The sequence below is a fragment of the Bidens hawaiensis genome, unplaced genomic scaffold, assembly GCF_021521415.1.
Source record: "Bidens hawaiensis isolate Kalapana, Puna unplaced genomic scaffold, B.hawaiensis_p1.1 tig00019559_1, whole genome shotgun sequence".
NCBI classification, from domain to species: domain Eukaryota; kingdom Viridiplantae; phylum Streptophyta; class Magnoliopsida; order Asterales; family Asteraceae; genus Bidens; species Bidens hawaiensis.
In genome coordinates this window covers 357,499-383,634 of record NW_027492972.1, presented here as the reverse complement: position 1 = coordinate 383,634, position 26,136 = coordinate 357,499, and the positions used below count along the sequence as shown (strand labels likewise).

Here is a 26,136-nt window from a genome sequence, read left to right as displayed (position 1 = left end):
GACTAATCTTTTTCTTTATTTACTTCGTTAGTTTTTCTGATGAAACCGCAGTTATTATCTCTGTTCTTCAGTATTTTCGTGATGGATACAACATTAATCTTCATTATGCTTTCGGCAATTCAAGCAGGCACAGATGAAAATCCAACATATTTGGTTAAGGTATGACACTTGACCTAAGAAGTTGACTTAAAAATATTATACAAAGTTTTCTAAAATAAGATTATTTTTTTTCTTATTATGCTGATTTATGCATCATGCACATGGGATGTTGATGCAGCTGTGAAAAGTTGGAATCATCCAACATTTAGCTTTGGGCTTACTATAGAATGGTATTAAATTCTTCATCCTATCATTCCATATTCTATTCTTCATTAACTGTCAACCAAACATGCACTTAGAAGCACCAAATTTCATTACAATGCATAGCAAATATAAACAACACACAAAACCGATTTATAACAAAAAGATGAGAGAAACTTGTTAAAAAGTTTGACTCCGGTACAACTTCCTTATCCAAGAGCATATATGTGTTGCTCTTTTCAAGTAGCATCAACATTATTTTTTCGTACAAAAACATCAAAACATTCTAATTTCTACACATCATTCCCCCAAATGAGAACCAACAATGATTAGTCCACCATTCTAAATCCAAAGCCGGACCTTGCTTTACGTTAGTTGTGGTTGTCGTTTTGAATAGTGTACAGAGAGCATAATAAGTAGAGAAAAGAGAGTTTGTTCTTCACTGGTATGTATGCATGTATACACAAGAAGCCATTATATATAGGCTAACAAAGTTAGTAGACACATAATGACACATGAGAGTTAAGAATATGAATAGTCACCATAATGATAATAATGATAATAATAATAATAATAATAATAACAACATATTTAAACCATAACCTTTTTGTTTTCTAAAGGATTGAAAAGTAATGTCACAAAAAATGAAGCTTCATGATGTTGTACCAAAAGCTTTGAGAGTTGATGTATATGTTGGCAAATTACTTTTCTTGCCCTATTATGTAATGACTATTTTGTCCTTGTCATGTAACTGTGAAATTACCTCCATTGCCCATCACTCTTCCTTTATACATAATATAGATATAGATTATACATTTTACATTTTTTATATGTATTATTTTTATTGATATTTGACGTCTTCACCAATTATGTTCCAAGTGTGATGATGCAAGATTACGGGTTTATTTGGTCGTGTAGAAGAAATATAAGAAATAGTTATTTCATTTTCTGGTACACATACAAATGCAATAGTTTAGTAAATTGTAAATTTATTCAATTTACTATAAACAATGGCGTAGCCAGGATGCTTTTCTCACGGGTTCAAAAATTTTCGAGGGACTATCGCTAACTGTCGGGTTTTTCTGTCTATTCCGGTTAAGCGGTTCAGGTCAAGTCGCATAATAAAAATGACAAAAATCAAACTAAAATGTAAAAAAATAATATTATGGGCTTAACAAGTTAGTATTTTTAATTGAAATGTGGGTTAAGGTTCGTTGTCAAGGTTTCTAAGAGTTCGGCGTAAATGTTTTACAGGTTTGATGTAGAAACTTATGTGGGTGCGATGTCGAAATACATGAATATGTAACACTAAAATCTTTTGGTACGGGTTCGTTCCTCTTTACCTGCCTACGCACCTGACTATAAACATGACAAGTTGTTCTTATCATGGTAAACAACTCCATTATATTAACAAACTATATATGATAGTTGGTACTTGGTAGTTAAGCAGAGACCAAAAGTGGTAGAGGGCCTGGAAGGAGAAGAGAATGGGCTAGAAGGCAAGCTTGAGAGGCCCATGACCAAGGAGAGTGAAGCCCAAAACATGAAACAAGAAAACAAACATAGCATCATATATGATAGTTGAATATTAAGTTGACCAAAAATGTATTTGATAACAATTAATGCATATAAAAAGCAATATATAAGCGACCACAGTATTTCTCCATATCTAATCAACAAGATCGGTCTTCGTTCAGCCGTTTCTTTCTCTTTTGTTCTGTCTGTGACTCTTTCATTTACGTGTAGTTTCGAGTTCTAGTCTAAATTGTTCTTCACTAGGCTTGTGAGCAACCTGATATATTCATACATAATAAATACTAGCCGGCTATTTGGCTATAGTAATATTTTATTTGATTATAACTTAATGGAGTAATGTAGATTTATTGGTGTGTAATAGAGTATGAGTAATATCTATTGTTAAAAAAATCGTTTATAACTTAACGAGCTATTGATTTATAGTTTGGACTTTGGAGTCAAATAATGAGGATTTACAATGTGTTTACTGTTTAGTCATATAAACCTGGTTTTCTTAAATAACCTTTTTTTAGAACCGCAAAACACATTAAACATAACTTTACTCATAAATACTTTACGGTAAATACTAATTTTTATATTCTACAATTATAGTTCAAAAAGCATATTTCCATATTTATCAATTATTCTTGTTTAACAAATCCAACTACCATGTGTGATAATTTAAAATCGTGTTTTTATTGTTTTTTTGTTTACTTCTAGGGTGTTTGGGGCACAGTTCGGCGGTATGAACCCGATTCGGGCATAGACCAACATTAATTCACCATGTCTAGCCTTCATGAAAAATCCGGTTAATTAAATCGAATGCGAGGGAGGGAGAGTTTGGGCAGAAATCAACCAATCATGAAAATTCCTTCTGTTTTTATAATTTTTTCAATTTTTTTTCTCCATTGGTCTCTATGCATTCATAATAAACTTCCATAAACTTTTTATATTTGAGGTGACACTCATTTATTCATTTCTCTGTGTAATTCTCCATCATTCTCGATACACCCATAATAACAAAGTATATACCATTAGTTTATTTTACCCTTATTAATAACGGGTTCTCATCGTAAAAAAGTTGGTGTTTCTTAGTACTTTCTTTAAAAGAGGAATCTTAGACCTAACTCCTAAGTTGGCATGCTAAGAACTTGAGATTGTATTTTTAATTATTTTATTTTTATTTTTTTAATTTGATAATGGAAACATTTTCCAATGTTTTATTTTTGCCATCAATTGTTATTGTTTTTCCCAATGCGTTTGTGGTCCTCAATTGTTAAATATCTTTATTAAATGTTTATAACCTGAATTTACCTAATATTTTTAGTTTTTTTTTCTTAAAAAAACTATGGTATTGATAATTACGTGTCTCGCCGTCTCGCTATACGGTATATTGGTATAGAGTTTGGATACTTGATGAATTATGACATATATATGGTTTATAAAGTCAATAATTATGACATCAGCTTTCTATATATTACTTTAACCAAGTCATTTAAATATTTCCAAAAAATAAATAATTGTATCCAAAGGGGAAGGTTATCGTACAAATGAAATTAACGTGCTAAACGTGAGAATCAAGTAGAGTAATTATATATACAAGTAGAGTAATTATGTAATACATCATAGAGTAATTATGTAATTACTCTATGATAATTACTCTACTTGTATATGAAATTACTCTACTTGATTCTCACGTTTAGCACGTTAATTTCATTTGTATTTGATCCAAACCCGTATCCCAAAAATCATTACAAGTTAAAATATTATAGTAGTAGAAAACTTTTAAGAAGATTTATGATGTTAAGTTATAATCTTGATGGATATACATTGTGACCAAACCCAATACATAAAAGAGAGAACAGTTTTATCTACAATAACAAACTATTTGAAAATCTATCTGATTTATTTTAAGGCTCCATTCCTTTACAAGATTCAACCCACTTTGTATCATTATCTGAAATATACACTAATACTATGGCATGCTAGAAAAGGTAAATAACTTAGAGGGTTCGGAATCGATAAACCGACTTAAATTAGCCTCATTAGAGACTTGGTGTCTTCGGTGGAGCATGGACATTTCTTTATCATCCTTTCAAAAATTTGATCTGGTTTGATACACGGCTTCATTGGAAACCAGACAACCAGTTGATCACAATAGCCATACTTCTCATAATTAAGAATAGAAGCGAGATTTTGACTTATTGTAGGAACAATTAGCATTAGTTACGCAAATTAAATAAAAAGTGATTCACCCTTTTTGGTTCCTACACAATGGATCCTAACCTAGTCGACGACACTCATCTCACCTTGACGTGTGATTAAGCCAATCGAAACAGTTGAGCCCTTGTTAGCAAGAAAAAGATTTGAATGTTAACTGATGAACAAGACCAAACATATTACTAATGAGTGAATGAAGATTAAAACCATAAGTCCATTAGAACCATACATGTAACTAGAAAAAAGTAAAATTAAATTTTAAGTATACTAGAAAGGATACACACAATATCTTGAAATGAAAAATGTGTAGAAAAAAAGAAGAAAATAACGGTTACCATGAGGACAAAAGTGTCACAAGCACGGGCCAATCAATGATTATAATTGGTTGATCGAAACGTGAACATACAACACATACATTGTATTCTCGGGTTTAAAATACAAGGAAAAGAAATGATAAGATTGGATAGAGGAAGAAAGGAAAAAAAATTATATACTTAAAATGCATTCTCGAGTTAAAATTAAAGAAAAGAAAAGAAAGTGTTTATTACATTTTTGAGTTAGATTGGAAGGAAAATATAGGAAAAAAAATTGTAATTTTACAATTATGTCTTCATAGTAACATGGAAAAGAGAATTAAAATAGGGTAAATTGGTAATATGGTAATGAGATATAAACTTTCCTTCACAATCCGGCCATATTTGGCAGGAAAATTTTGAAAGAAAAAAGGCTTAAATTTTCCTTCCATTCCCTTTCTTTTCCTTTAATGAAAAAACTCAAGAATGAAAAAAGAAAAGTTTTTTTATCTTTTCTTTTCTAATCCCGTTAAATTAAAAACTCAAGAATGCAAGGATAGAGTTAGGGTAGGGGCTGTATGTCTCTATTTCCATATATGGAAGTCCCCACACATTTAGTTTACTGTGTAGTTTCATCAGTCCGGGGTATGCATATTTACTTTTCATAATGGTAATTATGTTGGGTTGTATTCTACTAACCGTTTTGAGTTTAAAAATGATACACGAGTTGTATCGGATTGTATTGGACGGTTCAACTTGGTTGACTAAATAACCATATAATTTTATAAAAATACAATTTTGACTAAATATAATATGAAAATATATGAGTACATAATAAAAAAAATAATTCAAAAGTTAATCCTTAATAAGAAAAAACGATCCAAAAGTTGCTCGATGGCAATATTGAGAGTAATTCTACTTGATGGTAAATTGATCGAAGGTTGCTAGGTTAAAACTAGGTATGTAAACGAATTGAACGTTTAGTGAACTGTTCGGTGGGAAGTTCATTTATGTTCATTTATTTAATAAACGAAAATGAACAAAAAATTTGGGCTTTTATTAGTTATAGTATGGGGTCCACCAAACTACTTTCTCCCCAAAACTATCTTTGAAGATGTGTTTATAGGAATAATTCAACGTTGACAATGGTTTTCAACATAAACTCATCGGATTCTAAATACGGTTAGGTGGCTTGGGTTCACCAAAGCATATTCACCACAAAAATGTCTACGCCCATGATTTACGTAACAAATCCAATGGTGAACATGGTTTACAAGTAAATCTCATAATATTCTAAAAAGGGTTAGGTGGATGGGGTCCACCAAACTATTTTATCCCCAAAACCATCTTTGAAGATGTGTTTATATAACAAATCCAACTTTGACAATGGTTTTCAACATAAAATCATTGGACCCCATCCACCTAACCCTTTTTAGAATCCGATGACTTTATGTTGAAAACCATTGTCAGCGTTGGATTGTTCCTATAAACACATCTTCAAAGATAGTTTTGGTTGAAAATGGACAAGATACTCGGTTTCTTCAATTTTTCTAATAATACGACCAACCCACCAACCATCGTTTGCAAAAACATCCACTTTCTGACTCAGATCAAAGCCACTCACAACAACCTCAGCAGGTTTCGGCCTTATTTTATTGGCCTTCACAAACTCTCTTAACAACCGTGAATGATCAGCTTCAAGTAGCGTGCAGAAAACCACGATGTAGGTTTTCTTCCCAACCCGTGAGATTATGTTTTCATTATAAAACGAACCGAAGAAACCAGGACTCATATCAACAACTTCAATCCGATAACCTCGCTTAAACTTCATTCTTCAAGTCAAGAGCACCCAAATTTTAGTTAGTGTATGAGAAATGAAAATCATCAAGATGAAATTTAGTTGAAATAAGTAATAGAGAAAGTGGGAGAAGATGGTGAAATAAGATTAGATTTGGTTGAAAATCATCTTAACAGCTGCATTTTATTCGAAATATGTCTCCGGAGTTGAAAGTCATATGAAATTCATCTTTAGAGATGAATTTCAAAAAAAAAAAAAAAACTCCAAAAACCACTTTTTTGAAAACTCACGTCCAAGATAAAAACCACCCCAAACATCACATAAACGATTGTTTTCATCAAGTTAGTTTTCATGTGAAATATAACACGTAAGACGTATTTGATTTGTAATATCACGTGGCAGGTGAGAGCATTGAAATATGTCAGATTTTGATTGGTTGTTGAAATCTCACGGCGAAATTCCTAATGTTACGTGGGAGACAGATTTGGATGAATCATTTTGGGAATTTTGACTTTTGGTGGGTTATTTGAAATCTCTATCCTATAAAGGATCATTTTAGGAATTTTCTCATTTTTTTTTCTTTATACTATAAGAATACGAAATTAGTGTACATCTGTCACATAAGGTGATACACTGTATGGAAAGATTTAATTTCATTAGGTTAAGATTTTGGTCCATCTTGATTATAAATTGTTTCATGGTATGTAATTGACGTGTCTCAAGTTATACATATTTTTATCACACAATATCTTCATATTTTATTTCTACTTTTCATATGATTTGACTTTTATTCTGTTTATTTAAGAATTTGTATGAAGACTATATAGGCCTTTGGTGATAAAGCAGCAAAGACGAAGAAACACATCAAAGGTGGCCAAGCACAACCATGTCTATCCTTAGGCACGAGCGTGCTCTTACAGAGATCCTGGGTCAAACCAGTAGCACGTACCGTGTCTACATGAGTCACATACAAAACCAGTAGGCAAGGTCGTGCTTACCAGTTGGCACACTTGGGCTGCTAATAATTCAAGAAGTGACGGTCATGCTTATCAGTTGGGACACTTGAGCATGAAGACACAATCGTGTTCAACATTTGGCGCATATAGGCTGACAAGACTCGTGAAGACACAACCATGTAACTAATAAACAAATCAAATGGGTTTTAACCGACCATTCAGTTGAAATATCTAATAACCGACGCCTATAACTTTTGGTTCGATTAATCAAATGGCTTCACCTCTATTTGGAGTACTAATCTCCTACAAAAAGAGATGGTTATGATCTATTTAAATCATCAACCAAAATCTATTTAACCAACAATTGTTATGGCCGTCCACTAACACCAGTTGGGATGGATAAGTCTCTATAACCCTATGATCACAAGTTCAAATCCCACTTCAGCACAAAAAGCTTGCTACCATTAACAGGGATTCATTGAGTTCTCAGACATAGGCAAATCAGGGGTTTTACGAGTTGTCGGTTTCTTCCTGAAAATGGTTGACCCCATCCTTGAGCGCCAAACTAACAATGAAGTGATGAACGACTAAAATCTATTCTAAAGTATAGACACACTTAGACTATGAAGAGACATTCCATTAAGCCCCCATAATCATTCCATTTATAGAAAAGAAAAAAGTTAAACAACAATTATGATCGTGCTAGAACTCACATTTATTCACAACACTAATATCATTCTATAACGATTTTCACAAGGGTCTTTTACATTGATGAAAGTTATAGACTTCTATATAGTCTTAGGAGCATCAACATTCGTGTCAAAACTTATCCTAAAAGTCCGAGCATGACCATTATATTTGTAATAAGTCGTGCAATAAGTTTGATTAAGCTTAAAAAGTTTTCACATTAATTTTCTCTCCTTTTATAAATAAAGAAACAAAATAAAAATAATATAATATCTTTTATTGTACAAGACATAAATTAATCATATCTACTTTAATATATCTGGTGAATTAACTACTTTCCTTTTTTAACATATAAATCAAGATAATAATTTAATACTTTTCCAAAATTCAGATTTTTCAACAACAAATCTAGACCATCAATTAATTAATATTTTTATAACCGGATGTTGCAGAAGCATTTACTCCTGTGACACGATGACGTCGCATTTCTTTCCTCCCATCCACCTGTTTTCATTTCATTTCATTTCATCTTCACTCACTTTATCATTTTCCTTCCTTTTATATTACAACACAATAATAATATTATTATTATTTCCTGCACTCTTACTAAGATAATAAACCCAGTCCCTTAAGCAACCAAAAAAAAAATGCAACCGACAAGCGGTGGCGGTCCGGGTCCCGGTCCAGGCGGCCTCTCGAGGTTCCGGTCCGCTCCAGCCACATGGCTCGAAGCGTTACTGGAATCCGAAGAGGAAGAAGATGTCATCATTGATCCACCGAAGCCACCACTCCACCACCACACTTCCATTGCCACAACCGCTGGGGACTCCTCCAAACCAACTTTCGTTGATCCGAATATTAATATTATGATACCGAACCCCATCGGTCTGCGACAGAACAGCTCTCCAGCTGAATTCCTGTCGCAGATCAGTAATCCGGAAGCTTTTCTTCCAAATTACCAAACTGCGGGGTTCGAGGATTATCTTTCGGGGTCTAGAGACCGTCTAGACCCCGGGTTAGATAATAGTCAACGAGGGAAGTTCACCACACAGCTGGTAATTAATTAATTAGTTCATATTAATAAATAAAAGTTAATTGCTTCACTTACTTTATTGTATTGTTATTATTATTTAGAGTGGAGATCAAAGTATGTTGTTGGATGCGGACATGGACAAGATTTTAGGGGATTCGGTGCCGTGTCGTGTACGCGCTAAGCGAGGATGCGCTACGCATCCTCGCAGTATCACTGAGCGGGTGATTAGTTTTTTTTTTTGGTAATGATGATTAGTTTGTTGTGAATTGATTTGTGTGTTAAAAGGTGAGAAGGACTAGAATAAGTGACAGGATAAGGAAGCTTCAAGAACTGGTTCCTAATATGGATAAGGTAAGCCAGTGTCTTTTGGTCAGAGTTTTCCTTTTATGGAAACTGCTTTACATTTGAATGGATACACTGTACCACACCCTTTGGTCATATATACAGATTATATATATATATATATTTTCTTATATCTTTCTGTGAGTGTCAGTGTCACTACCTTAAATCCTGATATGAATGTTAAGACTTAAGATCATGTTTTTCTGTTGGGAATATAAGACTTGGAAGTACTGGCCTGGTGTTAAAGACTGCCCCGATCTGACGATTGCGTGGGCATTTATGATGTTTTTTTCACTGGATTTTTTAAGCTTAGAAGTTAGAATGATTGAGAAGATCTAATGAGCAATGGGATGTATGTGATGCAGCAAACCAATACGGCAGACATGTTAGACGAGGCGGTGGAGTATGTAAAGTTTCCGCAAAGACAGATTCAGGTATGTATGTTATCGATCTAGCTAGTGATGCGTTTAACTTGTTGGGTGGGTAGCGGGCAACTGACGCAAAGCGTAAGCATGAGAATAACGGAGATAGAATTCTCAAGAAGAAAATGATGTAAAAATGAATGCTTGAAACATTACATAAGATGAGTTTTAAAATTTGGCAGGTATTAGCGTATTGCCAATTTTTTTAAATTACAAGCTACTTAAGCCCCAATGGTACGAATGTGATAAATAATGTCACTCCCAAGTGGTGAGGAGTCTCAATGTGGGCAAAAATGGTGTAGATTTACGTGTGTGTGAGTTGTCAAGAAAAAGGCCTAATAAATAATGGAATTAAGGACATAAATTAAGCGTGTGAATTAAGATGAAATCGGAGCACTGACTGAGGAATACGGGTTCCGATGGCATGGCCAAACTGCACATGTGGCTCCTAGCTCCATTTGTAAAGCAAGTTATGCTTATTTTATGTTGGCCATTTTCTGGTAACTCCTTGTCAACTAATGTATTTGATTACATTTTTGGCCAGTTTCATTTTGTTTAAACATAACCATTATAGTGATTGACCCACTAATTATAAGTAGAAAACGCGTTACTACGTACGTGCCATCTCTAAGGAACTCATATCTACACTCTAGTTTCATGTAAACTCACTCAATGCAGGAACTTAGGGAGCATCAAGACAAATGCACATGTTCAGTTAAGAATTGATCCAACTTCAACGTTATCTCAACGAATGACTCAATGGTGTTTATGCCGTCAACATCTCCTTTGTGCTATGGTGCTTCTTCCAACATCTGAGATCAAATTTTATTTCTTCTTTTGTGACCGTAAAGTACTATTAGAAACAAGTAGATTAGGGTTAAATATGTGATGCGCGTCACTCACTTGTCTGTCAAGTCTAGGATCTATCTAGTATGTGTAGTGTAAACTTCTCTAGTGAAGTATGACTGCACGTGTATGCTTGGCTTTTGCTAGTTACCTACTCCCCTTTAAACAATCTAGGGAAGTTATATGTCATAATGGTGTCTAATATATAGCTAGTTTCGGAAATGTATGACCTTGCCGGTTTTGGGAATGTTCAAGTTTCCCTTGTAACGCTCGAGAAGGAACAACTATATATTTGAGAGCTCTACGAGAATAATATGAAAATTAATGAAGTTATGGACTTATGGGTTGATCTTGGTTTTTGAGGCAAAATGATTATTTGGTTTAATTTGTATTAGTATGTACTACCTGTTTTTGAGCATGATTTAAACGGGGTTAAGTTTAAGCCCATAACGGCCCGTGTTATACTTTGTTAGATTGAGTGGAGCGAGGGCCGCATATAAGCAAGCTCATGCGAACATCGCGCCACCCTCTTGAGTGAGCCATGAGTCTGTGAGTATCCTCATGCTTGTGGAAGGCTAAATATATCGAGGGTTTTGAAAAAAACGCTTATATATAAAATAATGTTTTATAAACCTTGTTTTCTGTATTAAACATTTCTTTTTGCTAAAATTGGATTCATCTCCATCCTTCAAAAAAGCAAATGTTATGGAAATACATCATCTAGCTTGAATCAAGGGTTTTATGAAGCCAATGAAATTTCAATGGCAACAATCATAAGCGATGGACAAACATTCGTACAACAAAGCTAGAAGCTCACGACAAACAAAATATTAGCGTAATGTAAGCTTAGAAAATATTATTTTGGAGGACGAATGACGTTGTTTGTCACCACTACGAAGATGGTATGCAACTGACTTTGAAGAAAATAATGAGCAGCATACAAAAAGCAACTAACTGACGAAAGCTTCACAACCAAGGAGCACATAAAAGCCTTCGCGTGGAAACATTTGTGCTTAAAGATGCCGGTGTTAGTGCTAGTTTGGCATCCAATATCTTAGCACGGTAAGTATGTCAGTAGTATATTTGGATTGGTTTAAAAAGAGTACATCTGACGTATAAGTAACTTCAAGCCCAAGAAAGTACTTGAGCTTCCCCAAATATTTGATGGTGTTCTTGAGTTAGATGAGTGATGAAAGAAGTGAGTGTATGAGGGCTGTTTCCTGTTAAGATCAAATCATCAAGATAAACCAATAGCTACATGATGCAAAAGTATTTTTTGAAGACAAAGAGAGATGGGTCAGCATGACTAGCAGCCCGCAAAGTCTTCGTTGATAAGAAATGTGCTAAGGCGGTGAAACCAACCCCATGAGGCTTGTTCGACCCGATATGAATCCTTATTTAACTTACACACATGATTAGAAACGTGAGAATCAATGTGACCCTATGTAAACACTTTCAATGAGATGCCCATAGAGAAATGCATTGATGGAGTTTTCATTTATTTATAACATCTAAGGAGAGGACAACGCGGATTGTAGCGTCTTTAACAATGAGACTGGACGTGTGATAAATTGTGCATCTAGAATTATAAAACTTAGCCATAGAATTTAATTTTTTTTAGGAAATTAATTGGACTTTAATAATTCATACTTTGACATATTGGCCAACATTAATCCTAATAAAAGAAATTTTCTGTTTTTTCACCAAGTTTTTTTCTAATAGAGTCTAACGTAGTTAGTTTTTGATGTATGAATGATAGGCGGGTCTACAACACAAAAATAAACACATAAAAAATAGATAATGGGATCTACCACACCAAAATAATCATATAAAAAATAGATGGTGGGGTCCGCCACACCACCTTCATTACTAGCCGGCCACCACCACCTACTACCACACCACCCAACACTGTCACCACCATTGTACCACACCACTCGACATCGTCGGCCAATAGGTGTGGACCTATCATGAATAATCCGTTGATAATACTTTTTAACATATAGCAACAAATATTGGTAGTAAATTTGTGTGGCATTTCAAGTCTAAAAACAACCGTCCTGTATTTCAAGTCTAAAAAAAACCTTAAATGTGTTTCAAATATGATTTGACGCTTATAGACTATAGATGGTTGAAAATGAACATGGTTTGTTATTAAGAGTTATAATATGATAGATCATGGTTAGTAAGTTTGTCGTATTGCCCAGTGGCGAAGTTTGGACTGAAGAATCGGGAGGGGGGACTCAAAATGTATACAAAATTTCACAAACGAGGGGGACCGGGCTCAAATTTTCAGCCGAAAAAGGCTAAACTTACACTACGTATAAAAAATTCGGCCCAAAACACGTAAATTTATACACTACTGCGCAAAAACCATGGGTGGCCCCAATTCCAATGGTATTGCCCACGTCTAGTTGGCGGGTTACATGTCTAGTTGTCGGGTTACATGCCGAGCACTAAGAGAAACCGGTGGTTTCTTTGTCACATGTGCCCTGCCCACCAAGAGAAACCGGTGGTTTACGTCCTTAGAAATACTTGGAAGACTGTCTAGAAACATGACGTTTGGACCGATTACCAAATTTTACACCGGTTGCTAATTCGTCATGGCCTTGTGGGTTGCTAAATTTGGAAGATGCTTAGACTTACATAGTAACAAGTATTATGCCATACATTCAAATGACTGAATTGCTTTCAATCCCATTTGGTCAAATTTACCAACAGTAATTTACAAACTCTAACGAAGATCAAAATTAATAACATTACGAAGTTCTTATAATCAAAACATCACTATCCTCCGAGTGTACAAGATCGAAATACAACGATGTCAGTAAAACAAGCAACAAAAACATAATAGAAACCACAAACTAACCTTCCTAAAGAAGCACAAACTACATCGAAATCGTGAACAAAGCAAGAACAGTCATAGTAAAAACTACATATACAAACATGTGTAAATCTACAAGTGTCAAAAGCAGCAAGTGAATCAAGGGTCGCCGTACATGCAACCTCGTTTACCCACCTCTTGCACCGAGTAGCATGAAGCCGCCCTCTTACCGAGTAGCATGAAGTCGACGACCCAAGTAAGCCATATGCCATGTCAGAGCGACCAAAGTCAAGCCATTCAGCACAGACGAGTACATATTCAACCTCTTCAACTTCGCGTTCAACGTCAATATGTCTCGCCTCTACGCCACTACTGGCCTCACCACATTTGCACCACTATTATCGACCAACGTGTGTCTATAAGTTCGGCCAGGCCTCACTAAAGTTGAGGTTGTAGTTGCACCACCATGTTCTGGCAACCCGTCTGGACCTGTTATCCAGTCTCTAATAGGGCTCTCTACCCCTCTCCCTTCTTCCCCCTCTATCTTCATTCTTTCATACATGGTCTACAAGTAAAATAACATCTCCACCAATTAGTATTTACTTTACTCTCTGGAAAACATTCAAATTTTTCCATAATGTATAATGTCCTCCCTTAACAAACAACATTCATATTGTACTCTACTCCAATTAAGCATCTAATTTCTTCAATAATAAATACCTTTTGAGGATTTTAAGTCATTTTGTACCGTTCCCTTAATAAATCAAATAAAGGATTACGTGTTTATTGAAGTCGCAATAGTTTACATCTCTAAATTACAAGTAAAATATGTAGTTGGAACCGGTAGCTTAATGGCTATGCGTAGTGGAGGGGGCTACAAAATGAGGCGTTTTGCGCCGTGTGGCGCTCAGTCATTTTGCAAATGATAGGAATTTGTTTTTGGGGTCTAATGGTGTAGGGGCTACAAATATATATATATATGTGTGTGTGTGTGTATATCACACAACACACACATGCATAAATAATAATATATCCCCCCCCCCTCCAGCGACAAAAACATCCCGCCCCAGCCCCAATTCGGGGGGCGGTGTGCACCACAAAAATCGCCCCTTTTTGCCCACATTTCTCGTCCATTACGGATTGCATTTTAGGGGACCACTAAGTCTATAAGTCAACACTACACCCTGTTCTTGAGTTTTTTTAAATTAGGGAAATGAAATGAAAACTAAGGATAGTTAAAAATAGGTGTCCTTGAGTTTTTTTAGGATGGAAAGGAAAGGAGTATGAGAAGTTAGGAGGGATTAAATTGATGTTTTTTCTCAATAAATTATCCTCCCAAAAATGGAATGATTACCAAGGATAAGTTTGTTCCCAATAAGTTATCCTTTCTTTTCTTTCAATTTCCTTTCAGCTCAAGGAGCCTATTAAAAAAAATTTCCTTCCCTTTCTTATCCTTCCCTCTCCTTTCTTTTTCTTTCCTTGGTTAAAAAACTCAAGAACAAGGCGTAGGAAACTACTAAATATATAAGGGGACTACAAGATTCATAAATCAAGCAATCAACACTAAGGGGACTACTAAATATATATAATTCGAGAGTAAGGTGACTACTACAATTATAACTTGACACTAAGGGGACTACCGAATTTATAATTTAGCACGAAGCGACACAAATTCATATTTCACCACTATGGGTAATACTAAATTTATAATGCGACAAAGGGGAGACACTAAATGTGTCATTCGACACTAAGGAGACACTAAATGTATCATTCTACACTAATATATCATACTTTAGAAATTTCTTTATTATCATGTCAGCAAATTGTTAGCACATATAAACAAGCCATAATGCAATGGAGGTTTACAGTTTACCTTAGTAGCTCTAGGATCGAACACGAACAAGTTGGTCAAAACCATCAGCAGCGAGGAAAGAAGGCTCAAACCCTGTAACCCAATCACGCCGCTTAAACTATCCTTCTTCTCACTCGCTAAATGCGCCAACAAAGCAGCCGAAATACAATAAGCCATGGCTTTGAAATACACCGGGTATATCCGGCCTTGCACTATCCCAAACTGCTGTTTCGGAAGACACCTCCCTAAAATATAACTCGAAATAAACGTCACCCACACGCTCATACCATAAGCAGTCGAAAACCCCAACATGTGAATCAACCCGACCACTGCCTTAACCTTATCGCGAGACACAACATACCTAAAAACATCATTTGTTACTTCTCTCAATTTTTTTAAAATTTCGCCTAAACTCTTTTCACCGACTTCGTGTACGCTCCCCACGGTTTCTCTCGCGGCTTCTTGGATTCGACCAATACCCGACACGTTTCGTTCTATATCCCCCCCTAATGTTTTAGCCGACGCCACCACATCTAATTTGTCTTTCGCCTTCATGGCACCGCTTTTCACCGTGTCCGCCACATCACCCGCTACCTCTTTCGCCTTATCGATCCCATGAGCCACCGTGTCCTTCGCTATCCCTATCGATTCACCAATCGTATGGCCCGCAATCTTCTCGGATTTTGACACTTTATCGACCGCTTCATTAACCGCCTCTTTCGCATGTTCTTCGACTTCCTCGACTTTATCTTTGGTTTTCCCCGAAAGCGGAGGCGATTTTATGCTTACACTTGCCGTAAGCGTCGCAAACGAGCTCTTTCGGACCCGAAAACATGCCTTCAGAAGGCGGTTTCTCGGTTTCGGTGTCGTCGGGTGGTGAAATAAGCACCTTGGTGCTGCCATCAGCTTCTTTGTCATACTCAACCACCACCACACGGTGGCCTTCTTTGACAATCACCTCACGGTGGTCGTCAGCATGGTGAGTACTAGAAGATGGAGACCATACGGCTGCTGCTAGCAGTGAAGTTAGTACAAGACCGATTGCTAATGCGTTCATCATGATCTTTGTTGTTTTGTAAGATGTTTGGGGTGTGAGTTTGAAGAGAAACAAGAGAAGATCTTGTAAGATGTTTGGTGCAGTTTTAAAGGATGAGAGTGGCAGACATATGAGGACGTGGAAGATGGCGGTGGACAAAAGATGACACGTGGGTTGGTGAATGTTGCATGTGAACTATACGTGTCTTCGTTAAGAGGGTTTACTTTATTCTTCCATTTCATAAAGAAGCTAACAGAAGGGCCGGTGGTGTGTATTGAAAGATTTGTTTCATGAAATTGTATATATACTGGTGAATTTAATAAAACAATTAAATATTTAAACATTAAGTAAAGTTTTCTAATGTACTGTATATGGCGGAACTTGGTCAGTGTGGATTTGGTTCGTTACTATATCTATTTGTACTATAATAAAAACTCCTAAGGTTGTTTGTGTAATTTAGGGAAACTTAAGAGTTGCGCCCTATTAAAACTTTATGAATTAATGTGTAATTAATGGAATTTGCAAGTGTTGAAAATATTTGGAAAGTCCTATCTCAAGGACTTGTCCTTGAGAAATATTTGGGGAAGTCCTATCTCTAGAACTTGTCCTCGAGATAAGTTCAATGACTAGCTATCTCGTTTTTAAGAATATATATATATTAAAAAAACCTCAATTAACCATGTTTCAAGAACATAATGTTTAAACATGATTTCAGCTTGACAAATTTGGGGAACCCTATGTCAAGGATAAGTCATTGTGATAGCCAAGGCTATCTCGACAACAACATGTCATCCAGATAGGTCTTGTCGACACAAGTCTTATTTCTTGTAGTGTTGAAGGTTATCATATTAAAATGTGAGTGGGGTGTGTGTGGTGGGGGGGGGGGGGGGGGAGTTGTATCATATGTAGTTAGGTGTGTGGCTTTAAGAATATAATTAAATGAAATTTGCAGGGTATAAATGTAAATAAGTGTGTGGGTTTAAATATGTAATTAAATGAAAGCTGTAGAGTGAAATACATAAATATGTGTATGGGGTGCAATATTGAAGCAGGAAACTTTGAGTTATTTGTGAAATAGTAACTCCAGAAGTCACAATTTAACTTCGTTGATTGGAATGGAAGTTGGGGACAAGAGCTTGCGATGGCAACTTTCAATAGGGTTTTAAATTTTGAGGGGGTTAAAGGTTAAAAGACATAAATATCCTCACATGGTGTGTACATACATGGAAGATTAAATGGAAAAATTGAATGGCGCTAGCCAAATAGAGTGAAATGTGGCGCTAGCCAAATGGAGTGAAATGATAACAAAACAGAAAACACACTTTCGAAATGGCACAATTTATGATATTGAATTGAAATAGCTAAATTGATCACTGATAAACTAATTTTTATATGAAATTTTTTTTAGGGGGGGGATCATATGTATGGGAAAGTTAACGTACAAATGAAATTAACGAGCTAATTGTGAGAATCAAGTAGTAGAGTAATTATGTAATTGTAATTACATAATTACTCTACTACTTGATTCTTACAATTAACACGTTAATTTTATTTGTATTTTAAAGCCTCACATCAAATTTCTCATATCTATATCAATTTGATTAACTAATATTTTCTCTTTTACTTCTACTCACAAAAGAAAATAGATATATGATATGAATAGTGATTTTTAATATTTAGAAAATCACTTTTGTTTTGTTAACTCCTTTTATATCGTAGAGATTGACTAAGTGGTAATTTAACTTATATCCCTAACTTTAGAGATGGAAGTATAAATGAAGATGTCAATGAAGACACTCTTACTATACCTACCAATCGTTATTTATATTATGCGATTATAATTGTTATGGACATAAAGATGATATTTTAAAAATGCGTAGAGCCATAGACATAATAAACCATTCATTTTTCAATCTTAAAAAATTAAATAAGTTTAGTTTTTATTGTTGTCACATAAATAAGTTGGTTTGTTTATCATTTACATTACATATAACCTATATATGCATAGGTTATGTGTGTGCTATATTACATGTAAATATGTAATTAAAAGCATATGAAAGAATTATTCTAGTACCCAATAAAAAGTGTTAATGCCCTGTTTACGGTCTATCGTGACTATTTACGTGGAATTCCTCTTACATGTTTTTTTAATGAAATACTTATGTGATTTAATAATAAGATAATCATAACAATAACTAATTTTAGCCCTAATGATTAGCTTTCAGTAATTGGATGTGAGTAGGCTCCATAATGAGTTGAGTTGGATAATACCTCCTCAGACCTCAATATACAAAAGTACACTAGTCTTCTACTCGTTTTTGCCAAACGGCAAGGTTGGTCTTAAAAAATAAAAACATAACATTACACATTTACACAGAAAACAAAAGAAGTATATATAATTACTCATTAACTCATAAGAAAAATAAAATGTTTTCAGAAGCACTAAATAATCACAGGCCAACACAATGTTGTGAATTTAAACATAAAAATGTGATTAAAATTCTAAAACTAAACTTCACAGTTCAATATCATTTATTAGCATACAGAAATAAACAAAATTGTCACAAATTATCATCAAAATAAGATATATATATATATATATAGGATTTGGTTCTTTTCAGAAGTATTTTTATAGCGAGAAGTGCGAGAAGTTAATTAGATCAATCATAAATTTTCTTTTTTATTTTTGGATTATTTAAATACATGGGTATTTTAGTAAAATGTTAGTTATTATTTTTTTGGTAACTAATCACAATTAATAGTAAGTTACAATTCATTATTTTTTATTATTTCATCTTTAATTATATAAACATAAGTACTTAACCCCACCAACTAAAGTTTATATCGTCTCCACCATCTAAGTTAATATCAAGCTTTAATTTCAAATAACCCAAGACCCTATTCAATTTCAAGATACAATTTCAAATTATGTTTGCAATTTAAGAATCAGGAAATGAGTTCAATCATTTATTAATTTTGATCATGTCATTGATATTATTAGAATACATTTGTTTTATATTGTTATAGATTCCTTTTGATTTTTAGATGTTTTCATTATGCCATCAATTCCAGTTATACAAACCATAGGTTTGAAATTATTTTTGTTTGATAAACCACGATAAAGAACTTGTATTGTCATTATTCTTACACAATTTCACAATATCATTAAACAATAGAATTTATATAGTACATAACAGTTCAATTTTTTGCAAATCACACACACGGATCAAAAGAAATTAATAATTCATTAGGTTTCCTATAGTTTATCTTAAACAAAACACGACGTCTGATAACCAATAAACATACTAGTAATTCTATGCATACTCATTTATCAATAAACAATTATGGGGAATCGAGAGAAGCTCCAAAATATCCGTTTCTTTAATTAGCATTTATGTCTGAATCAAGCCTTCGTCTTTTACCGGGTAACCTTTGAATGTCAAAATAATGTTATTATGTTTCTACAATAAAAACAAACCAAAGTTTAAAAAAACATTAAACATTAATGTAATTAAAAACATTATATCACACTATAAACAAATATATATAGCACCCACATATCATCTTATTAATATACATAGATTACATTTTGCCATCTTTAGGTTACGACTCGTTATTGTAAGAAATTTGAATATACCTACACATTTTACAATTGTTCATAACACCACATACACAGATCATCATGTTATTCACAATGTACAACGTAGGAACTTTGAGATTTCTTTAACTGTTGTGTAGGGATATTCCTACACATGTACACAGACAAATCATTACACTAACCATACAATTAATCAAGCTACACATATGCAATGCAACTATTATATCCCTTTATAGCCATTAATATCCCTACACATATGCAACTTAACTCCTAAATAACCTACACATAACATAATATGGTCTCAAATTAATACCTACACAGGTTACACAATTTGCTAATATACCTTTCACAACATACACATACATAATGTATATTCAAATTAACACCTACACAGCCTACACAATTTGCAGATAATCCTTACACATCACTATTCGATATACCATGTATACAGAATTTAAATACCACACCAAACAATTACTACAGTAACTAAACATCTAAATACTAACCCAAAGGACCTAGTATGGTTAGTAAGTTTTTTTTTAACATTTCTTTCCCAATGAATCATCTAATATTTACAAATATCAACCACCAATAATTAGCCATACACACAAACAGCAACATTACCAAATGCATACATCATGTGTATAAAGCTACCATCTAACATCATAATCAACAAAACCCATCTCCTGTGCACCATAACAAACTGCTTGTAATGAATAAATCATCAAAAAAAAAACCCAGAGAACAAAAGAAAATAACATAATATAATCCATCATCTGCAACATACCAGCCTGCACAGATTTTATATACACTTCACATTTTACCGTAGCAGCCTACACAGTATACTAATGTAAATACACATCAACAAAAGGTCTCCTTAAACAATATGTATAACCTACACATTATCACCAACACCCTACACATAAGTCATATGCAGTTCACTTTTCAACGTATTAGCCTACACAGTCTACTAACATATCATACACATCAACTAAAACTTTACTTACACAATATGTCTACCATGCACATTATCACCAACACCCTACACGAAATCATATACACTTCGCATTTCAACATACCAGCCTACACAATCTACTAACATATCATACACATCAACATAAAGCATCCTTACACTATATGTATACCCTACACATATAATACATAGTCTGCTAGCATATCATATACATCACCTAAAAGTCTCCTACACTAATAGATAGATTAAGACCAAACTTATTAGTTGACATTGTGAATGATTCAATTCATGAGTACAATCTGCCAATATAATTCACAATTTTATATTAAATAAAAGGCTTAGTGTAGCTATTAATAACTAGAGAACGTAGTGATACTTATTGTATAATCAAACAGAACTCTAACATACACCCTACACGGGAATAAGACTTTACACTTGGTCTAACCATCAACTAATATTAAGTATACAATACAACACAATGTATAAACTATGAAAATAAACATAACATGACCTCCTACGGATACAATAGCATCAATTATTGACCTTACATAACATGCCTGTTATTCAAGAATTAGGCATCCACAACATATATTACACACATAATTAGATGTATTTTTAAAACCATAACTCTCGATTGATAAAAAAAATTTAACCAACTAATCGGGAATAGGGCAACATGCTGATGAACCACAAATAAAAAAACTTATGAATGTATGCATCTTTTTAGTTATATGTTAGTTTAATTCAAACAAACACCATAAATTTTCCAACATAACTTGATTCCTTGTGTAGGGTTCGGCCTCTGTAGCATATAAAATAGCCCCAATTATGGTTTACAGCAACCCAATCACTAGCATCGATAATTGATCGCTTCTTATACACTAGCAAACAGAATCACCCTAGTTAAATTCGTTGATTTGGTGTATCAATTTCATATGCAGAAACATATTTCATTACGAGGATTGATTGGAGCCGTTTAGGAGTGAAACAAGGGTTTCCAGAGGTTACATATTATAAGCCTACAATATTTTGACGAGTTTGTCCTTTTAAGCATAAAACATCTGACTAAATCATCAACTTATTTACAAAAATGCCATCTTGTATTTTAAACCATTGATTTGTGTAATCAATGGATGAGATCCACTTCTCACTCTAATATCACTTCTCGTATGATCCATCCCCTATATATATATATATATATATATATATATATATATATATATAACTAAAACTAAAATAGAGCGTTGTCTAATTCAAGTAAAAGCCTTAAATATTTTAATTTTTCTCACTTTTGTATCTCGTAGTAGGTCCAAAACCATCATAAAAACACTACGAACATAATGGGAAAAAAACTAGAGATAGTTTTCTTTTAATTCCTATGACTCGAATCCAGAACTACAAGTTTTTAAGATAAAAGAGTTTGTCTCTATCACTAAATCACAACCTAGTATACAAATAAACCTCGTTTAGCACGTGCTGAAAGCTAACTTTTTTTTCTTTTTAATTTTATTATAAACTACTTTTTATTTATATTTAAAGGTAATACTAAGAGCATTCTCAATTAATCTCCATGTCTCTATAATTACACTAAAAATACTATATTATTCTCTCATATTTAATAAATAATGCATTTTTCTACATTTATCATTACCGTTTTCTCTCTTCACTACACACAACCAATTCAATAAATATTAAAAAATAAAAAGGGACAAACTTTGATATCTCAAATTTACAAAAAAAATCACTACATTTTCTCTCTTTACCATATAACTTACACTCACAAATACTCAAAACTCCATCATATAATTTACAAACTTCTCTCACATAATTTTGGAGAAAATGTTCTTATTAGCTTACTTATTAAGTATTTTTATTTTTTTATTATACTCCCTCCGTCCCATTATAAGTGTCCTGTCTTGACTTTTCAAGTTTTTCTTTTGCAACTTTGACCGTAAATTTTTTTGTTCGTGTCATATAATACTTGATGAAAATTATATCAATGTCAAATAAATTTAAAACCCAATCCATTCATATATTTTGCATCATGTATTATATAACACAAACAAAAATATTACCGATCAAAGTTAAATAAAAAAGACTTAAAAAATTAAAGTACGACGGGGGTGCCTCATGTTTATCATCATATGGTTACGAAATTGATATTATATTTATATTTAATTTCCCGGGAAACTTGAATGAAAGTAAATTAAAACTGTCTGCGGTAGCGATATTTTGAAGCCCACACCTCACCACACAACACATTATTATTCCTGCGTTTACTCATCTCTCTCCGACGACCGAAAGTCCGAAACCCTAATCCAAACCCATTAATGAACCAATTTCCAAACAAATCAGACCTCCGTGTCTCTCAATGCGTCACCTACCTCAATTCCTCCTTATTAACAACGATGGAACCACCAAGAAGCCAAAGCCACGTAAGCCGAAGCTCGAGCGTTTGAATGCACGGAAGAACATTGACTACGAGTTCAATTCCGAAGACGCTTCTTCGCGGTTTCGAGGTACTCAATCGCTTGAATTGCCTACTAGTTTTAGAATTGATGGAACCGATGATGTCAATCAACTTGAGAGTGTGTACCGTAGCTTAGGGGTGGACAGTGCTGAGGATTTAGGGATTCCAATGTCGTCGTGGCAAGCTAGTAAGATCCGGTCCACCTCGGATCCTACGAGCTCCAGTTTGAATAATAATATTAAAATTGAACAATTACTTGAAAATGATGATGATGATGTTAGGGTTAGGGTTAGTGATGGGAATATAATTGGGAAGGGGATAAATGGTGTACGGCCTCCGCTTTTGTCGCCTCCGTCAATTTCCAAAGCCTTGTTACAAAGCTTGTGTGATGAGGAGGAGGAGGAAGAAGAAGAAGGTGATTTGGATATGGATAATGTTAGGAGGAGGATTGAAAGGACGACGCTTTCGGCGTCGTGTTCTTTTACGACTTCAAATGATGATGATTCGTCCAGTACTACCACGGAGCCTCCGTCCAGTGTTTCGCCTAACGGTTGCGGGCCGAATGTTTCCATTAATGGAAGATTCAGGCATGTCAAGATTACTAGTTGGCAAAGGGGACAGCTTTTGGGGCGTGGGTCGTTTGGTTCGGTATACGAAGGCATTTGCGAGTATGTGCTTACTGTCTATTAACAGTTTAACACCAAAGAAACATTATTTACGGTTACGTTTTTTTGTTCTTGCAGTAGTGGATATTTTATTGCTGTGAAGGAAGTCTCTTTGCTTGATCAAGGGGAACAAGGAAGGCAAAGTGTTTTTCAACTTGAACAGGTATGCAAGGTGTATGTCTTGTACTGTTTTAACATCGTAGTGTGTAGTTATGATATCTGATATACTGATCTCTGTTTATTTGTTCAGGAAATTGCTCTTTTAAGTCAGTTTGAGCATGAAAACATAGTACGATACTATGGTACTTATAAGGTATTGTTTTCAGTTATTATCAGTTCGATGCTTCATGGGCTATATGAATGTAAATATGTAATAGCATGATATTTTTATGATGTGGTTGGCTTGCAGGACGAGCTCAAGCTGTATATATTTCTTGAGCTTGTGACAAAAGGTTCTCTTTTAAGTCTCTATCAAAGATATCATCTTCTGGATTCTCAAGTTTCCTCATACACACGCCAGATCTTACGTGGTCTTAAGTATCTACATGATCGCGATATAGTGCACAGGTACAACTAATTTATGCAACTGGCTGTACTAGGGGCTTCATAGAGTACATGATTGGCTTCTAATGTTGAAATGTTCTTGCTTGTGTACCAGGGATGTAAAATGTGCAAACATATTAGTTGATGCTAATGGCTCAGTGAAACTTGCAGATTTTGGATTGGCTAAGGTTGCTTCACTTTTCATTTATTAAATTATTTTCCTTGTGATAGTTATTCGTCTTCATCTCTTAAATTATTGCTTGTCTTATTTAGGCCACTAAATTCAATGACGTGAAGTCTTGCAAGGGAACCGCGTTCTGGATGGCTCCTGAGGTTTGTCCAACTATATATAATTTAGTTTAATTTTAATTCTGTTTCTCATTCTGACTTAATGAACTTTGCAGGTTGTTAATCTTAGAAATAAAGGGTATGGACTTGCAGCAGACATATGGAGCCTCGGCTGCACCGTCTTGGAGATGTTGACACGTAGTATTCCCTATTATCCAATGGAATGTGTATGTTACCCTCTCCCTCTCTCTCATATGCATGTATGCATTTGGTTATAACTTATAAGCTAATTGACAGCATATTGTTACTGTTGTGATGAACAGATGGCTGCATTATTTAGAATCGGAAGTGGTCGTCCTCCGCCAATTCCAGATAATCTTTCAACAGAAGCAAGAAATTTCATATTACAGTGCTTTCGTGTTAATCCAAGAGACCGCCCGACCGCTGGTCAACTCTTGGACCATCCATTTGTTAGAATTCCGCTTCCGTAGTCCATGCATCTGCAGTCTGCTCACTCCTTGAAACATCAGGTTTGAATTCATCATCAAGTAGAACCAAACAAGGTGTCGCCTGTCAGTGTATGCTTTACACCTTGAAACATCAGGTTTGAATTCATCATCAAGTAGAACCAAACAAGGTGTCGCCTGTCGGTGTATGCTTTACACCTATTGCATTACATCAGGTTTGAATTCATCATCAAGTAGAACCAAACAAGGTGTCGCCTGTCGGTGTATACTTTACACCTATTTTTTAACATATTGCATTATATGCCTTTCTTGTGACAGATGCAATAGCTCAAATCATACATTATGAGGTTATGATGAAACTGCAAAGTCCTTTTGACTACTTCAGTTTTGGGTCTGGTTAAAGTTCTTATTGGAGCATATCATATTCTTTTCATTGTTTCTCTCTCGGGACGGATCTGTTGATGCTGTGAGAAATCTTTCTCGTTCTCTGGCGTTGTGTGTTTGGTTTGTAAATTAATTCTTTTGGGTGAATAGTAGTTTGTTTATAGATGTCATGTAGCACGAATGAGGAGTTGTATTAGTGATAAATATGATCAAGGATATCAAGATAAATTTGTTTTTTAGTTATGTTACTAATGTTATCCTAGATTGGTTTGTTATGTGTATCCATTGTATTGTATTTAGTCGATAATATTACATCATCAGTACATCAATGATTTACTAAATAACGCATGATATAAGTCAGCTTTTGGTCTGCTGCCTACTAGCATTAAGCCATCTTGTTCCAGTTCTCTCTCATGACAAAACCGACAGTTCGGTTTCTAACCTATTCTTGTTAAACTGGTTTCAATGCCGGTCCGGTTTCTAAACAGGTTTTTCTTGACACCTTCCAGCCTAAACAAGGAATTTGCAATTGAGGATGTGGTCACCTCGGTACTTTTTGAGCATTGAGGTTTCTAACACGAAAAATGGTCACTTTCTAAGTCAAGCCAAGAATGACCATCGCATTCC

The 26,136-nt window shown here is 34.5% G+C and overlaps 3 protein-coding genes across 3 annotated transcripts; 2 read left to right on the top strand and 1 right to left on the bottom strand.

Moving 5' to 3' along the window:
- The first annotated feature begins 8,164 nt into the window (after nt 1-8,164).
- LOC143558631 (transcription factor bHLH81-like) lies at nt 8,165-10,963 on the top strand. The gene is made up of 5 exons (XM_077047439.1): nt 8,165-8,824; nt 8,904-9,023; nt 9,088-9,153; nt 9,510-9,578; nt 10,245-10,963. The coding sequence occupies exons 1-5, from the start codon at nt 8,417-8,419 to the stop codon at nt 10,290-10,292; spliced, it is 711 nt and encodes a 236-aa protein (XP_076903554.1). The 5' UTR covers nt 8,165-8,416; the 3' UTR covers nt 10,293-10,963.
- A 2,631-nt stretch (nt 10,964-13,594) lies between these two features.
- Nucleotides 13,595-16,156, bottom strand: LOC143558613 (uncharacterized). Its single transcript, XM_077047421.1, has 2 exons — nt 15,107-16,156; nt 13,595-13,798 (listed from the first exon to the last, which is right to left on the bottom strand). The coding sequence occupies exons 1-2, from the start codon at nt 16,001-16,003 to the stop codon at nt 13,595-13,597; spliced, it is 1,101 nt and encodes a 366-aa protein (XP_076903536.1). The 5' UTR covers nt 16,004-16,156.
- A 6,804-nt stretch (nt 16,157-22,960) lies between these two features.
- LOC143558630 (mitogen-activated protein kinase kinase kinase 1-like) lies at nt 22,961-25,869 on the top strand. Its single transcript, XM_077047438.1, has 9 exons — nt 22,961-23,830; nt 23,906-23,990; nt 24,078-24,140; nt 24,237-24,394; nt 24,486-24,558; nt 24,644-24,703; nt 24,775-24,885; nt 24,982-25,188; nt 25,444-25,869. Exons 1-8 carry the CDS (start codon nt 23,064-23,066, stop codon nt 25,147-25,149), a joined length of 1,485 nt encoding a protein of 494 aa, XP_076903553.1. The 5' UTR covers nt 22,961-23,063; the 3' UTR covers nt 25,150-25,188; nt 25,444-25,869.
- The last annotated feature ends 267 nt before the right edge of the window (nt 25,870-26,136 follow it).

Bases quoted from the DNA above. Each gene is read 5' to 3' on its own strand.
- LOC143558613 (XM_077047421.1), bottom strand. From the start codon at position 16,003: ATGACAAAGAAGCTGATGGCAGCACCAAGGTGCTTATTTCACCACCCG. The intron at 13,799-15,106 runs GTAAACTGTAAA...TTTTACTTGTAG, and splicing joins TCGATCCTAGAGCTACTAAG to ACCATGTATGAAAGAATGAA.
- LOC143558631 (XM_077047439.1), top strand. From the start codon at position 8,417: ATGCAACCGACAAGCGGTGGCGGTCCGGGTCCCGGTCCAGGCGGCCTC. The intron at 9,154-9,509 runs GTAAGCCAGTGT...TATGTGATGCAG, and splicing joins TGGTTCCTAATATGGATAAG to CAAACCAATACGGCAGACAT. The intron at 9,579-10,244 runs GTATGTATGTTA...CACTCAATGCAG, and splicing joins TTCCGCAAAGACAGATTCAG to GAACTTAGGGAGCATCAAGA.
- LOC143558630 (XM_077047438.1), top strand. From the start codon at position 23,064: ATGCGTCACCTACCTCAATTCCTCCTTATTAACAACGATGGAACCACC. The intron at 23,831-23,905 runs GTATGTGCTTAC...TTGTTCTTGCAG, and splicing joins GTATACGAAGGCATTTGCGA to TAGTGGATATTTTATTGCTG. The intron at 24,395-24,485 runs GTACAACTAATT...CTTGTGTACCAG, and splicing joins GATCGCGATATAGTGCACAG to GGATGTAAAATGTGCAAACA.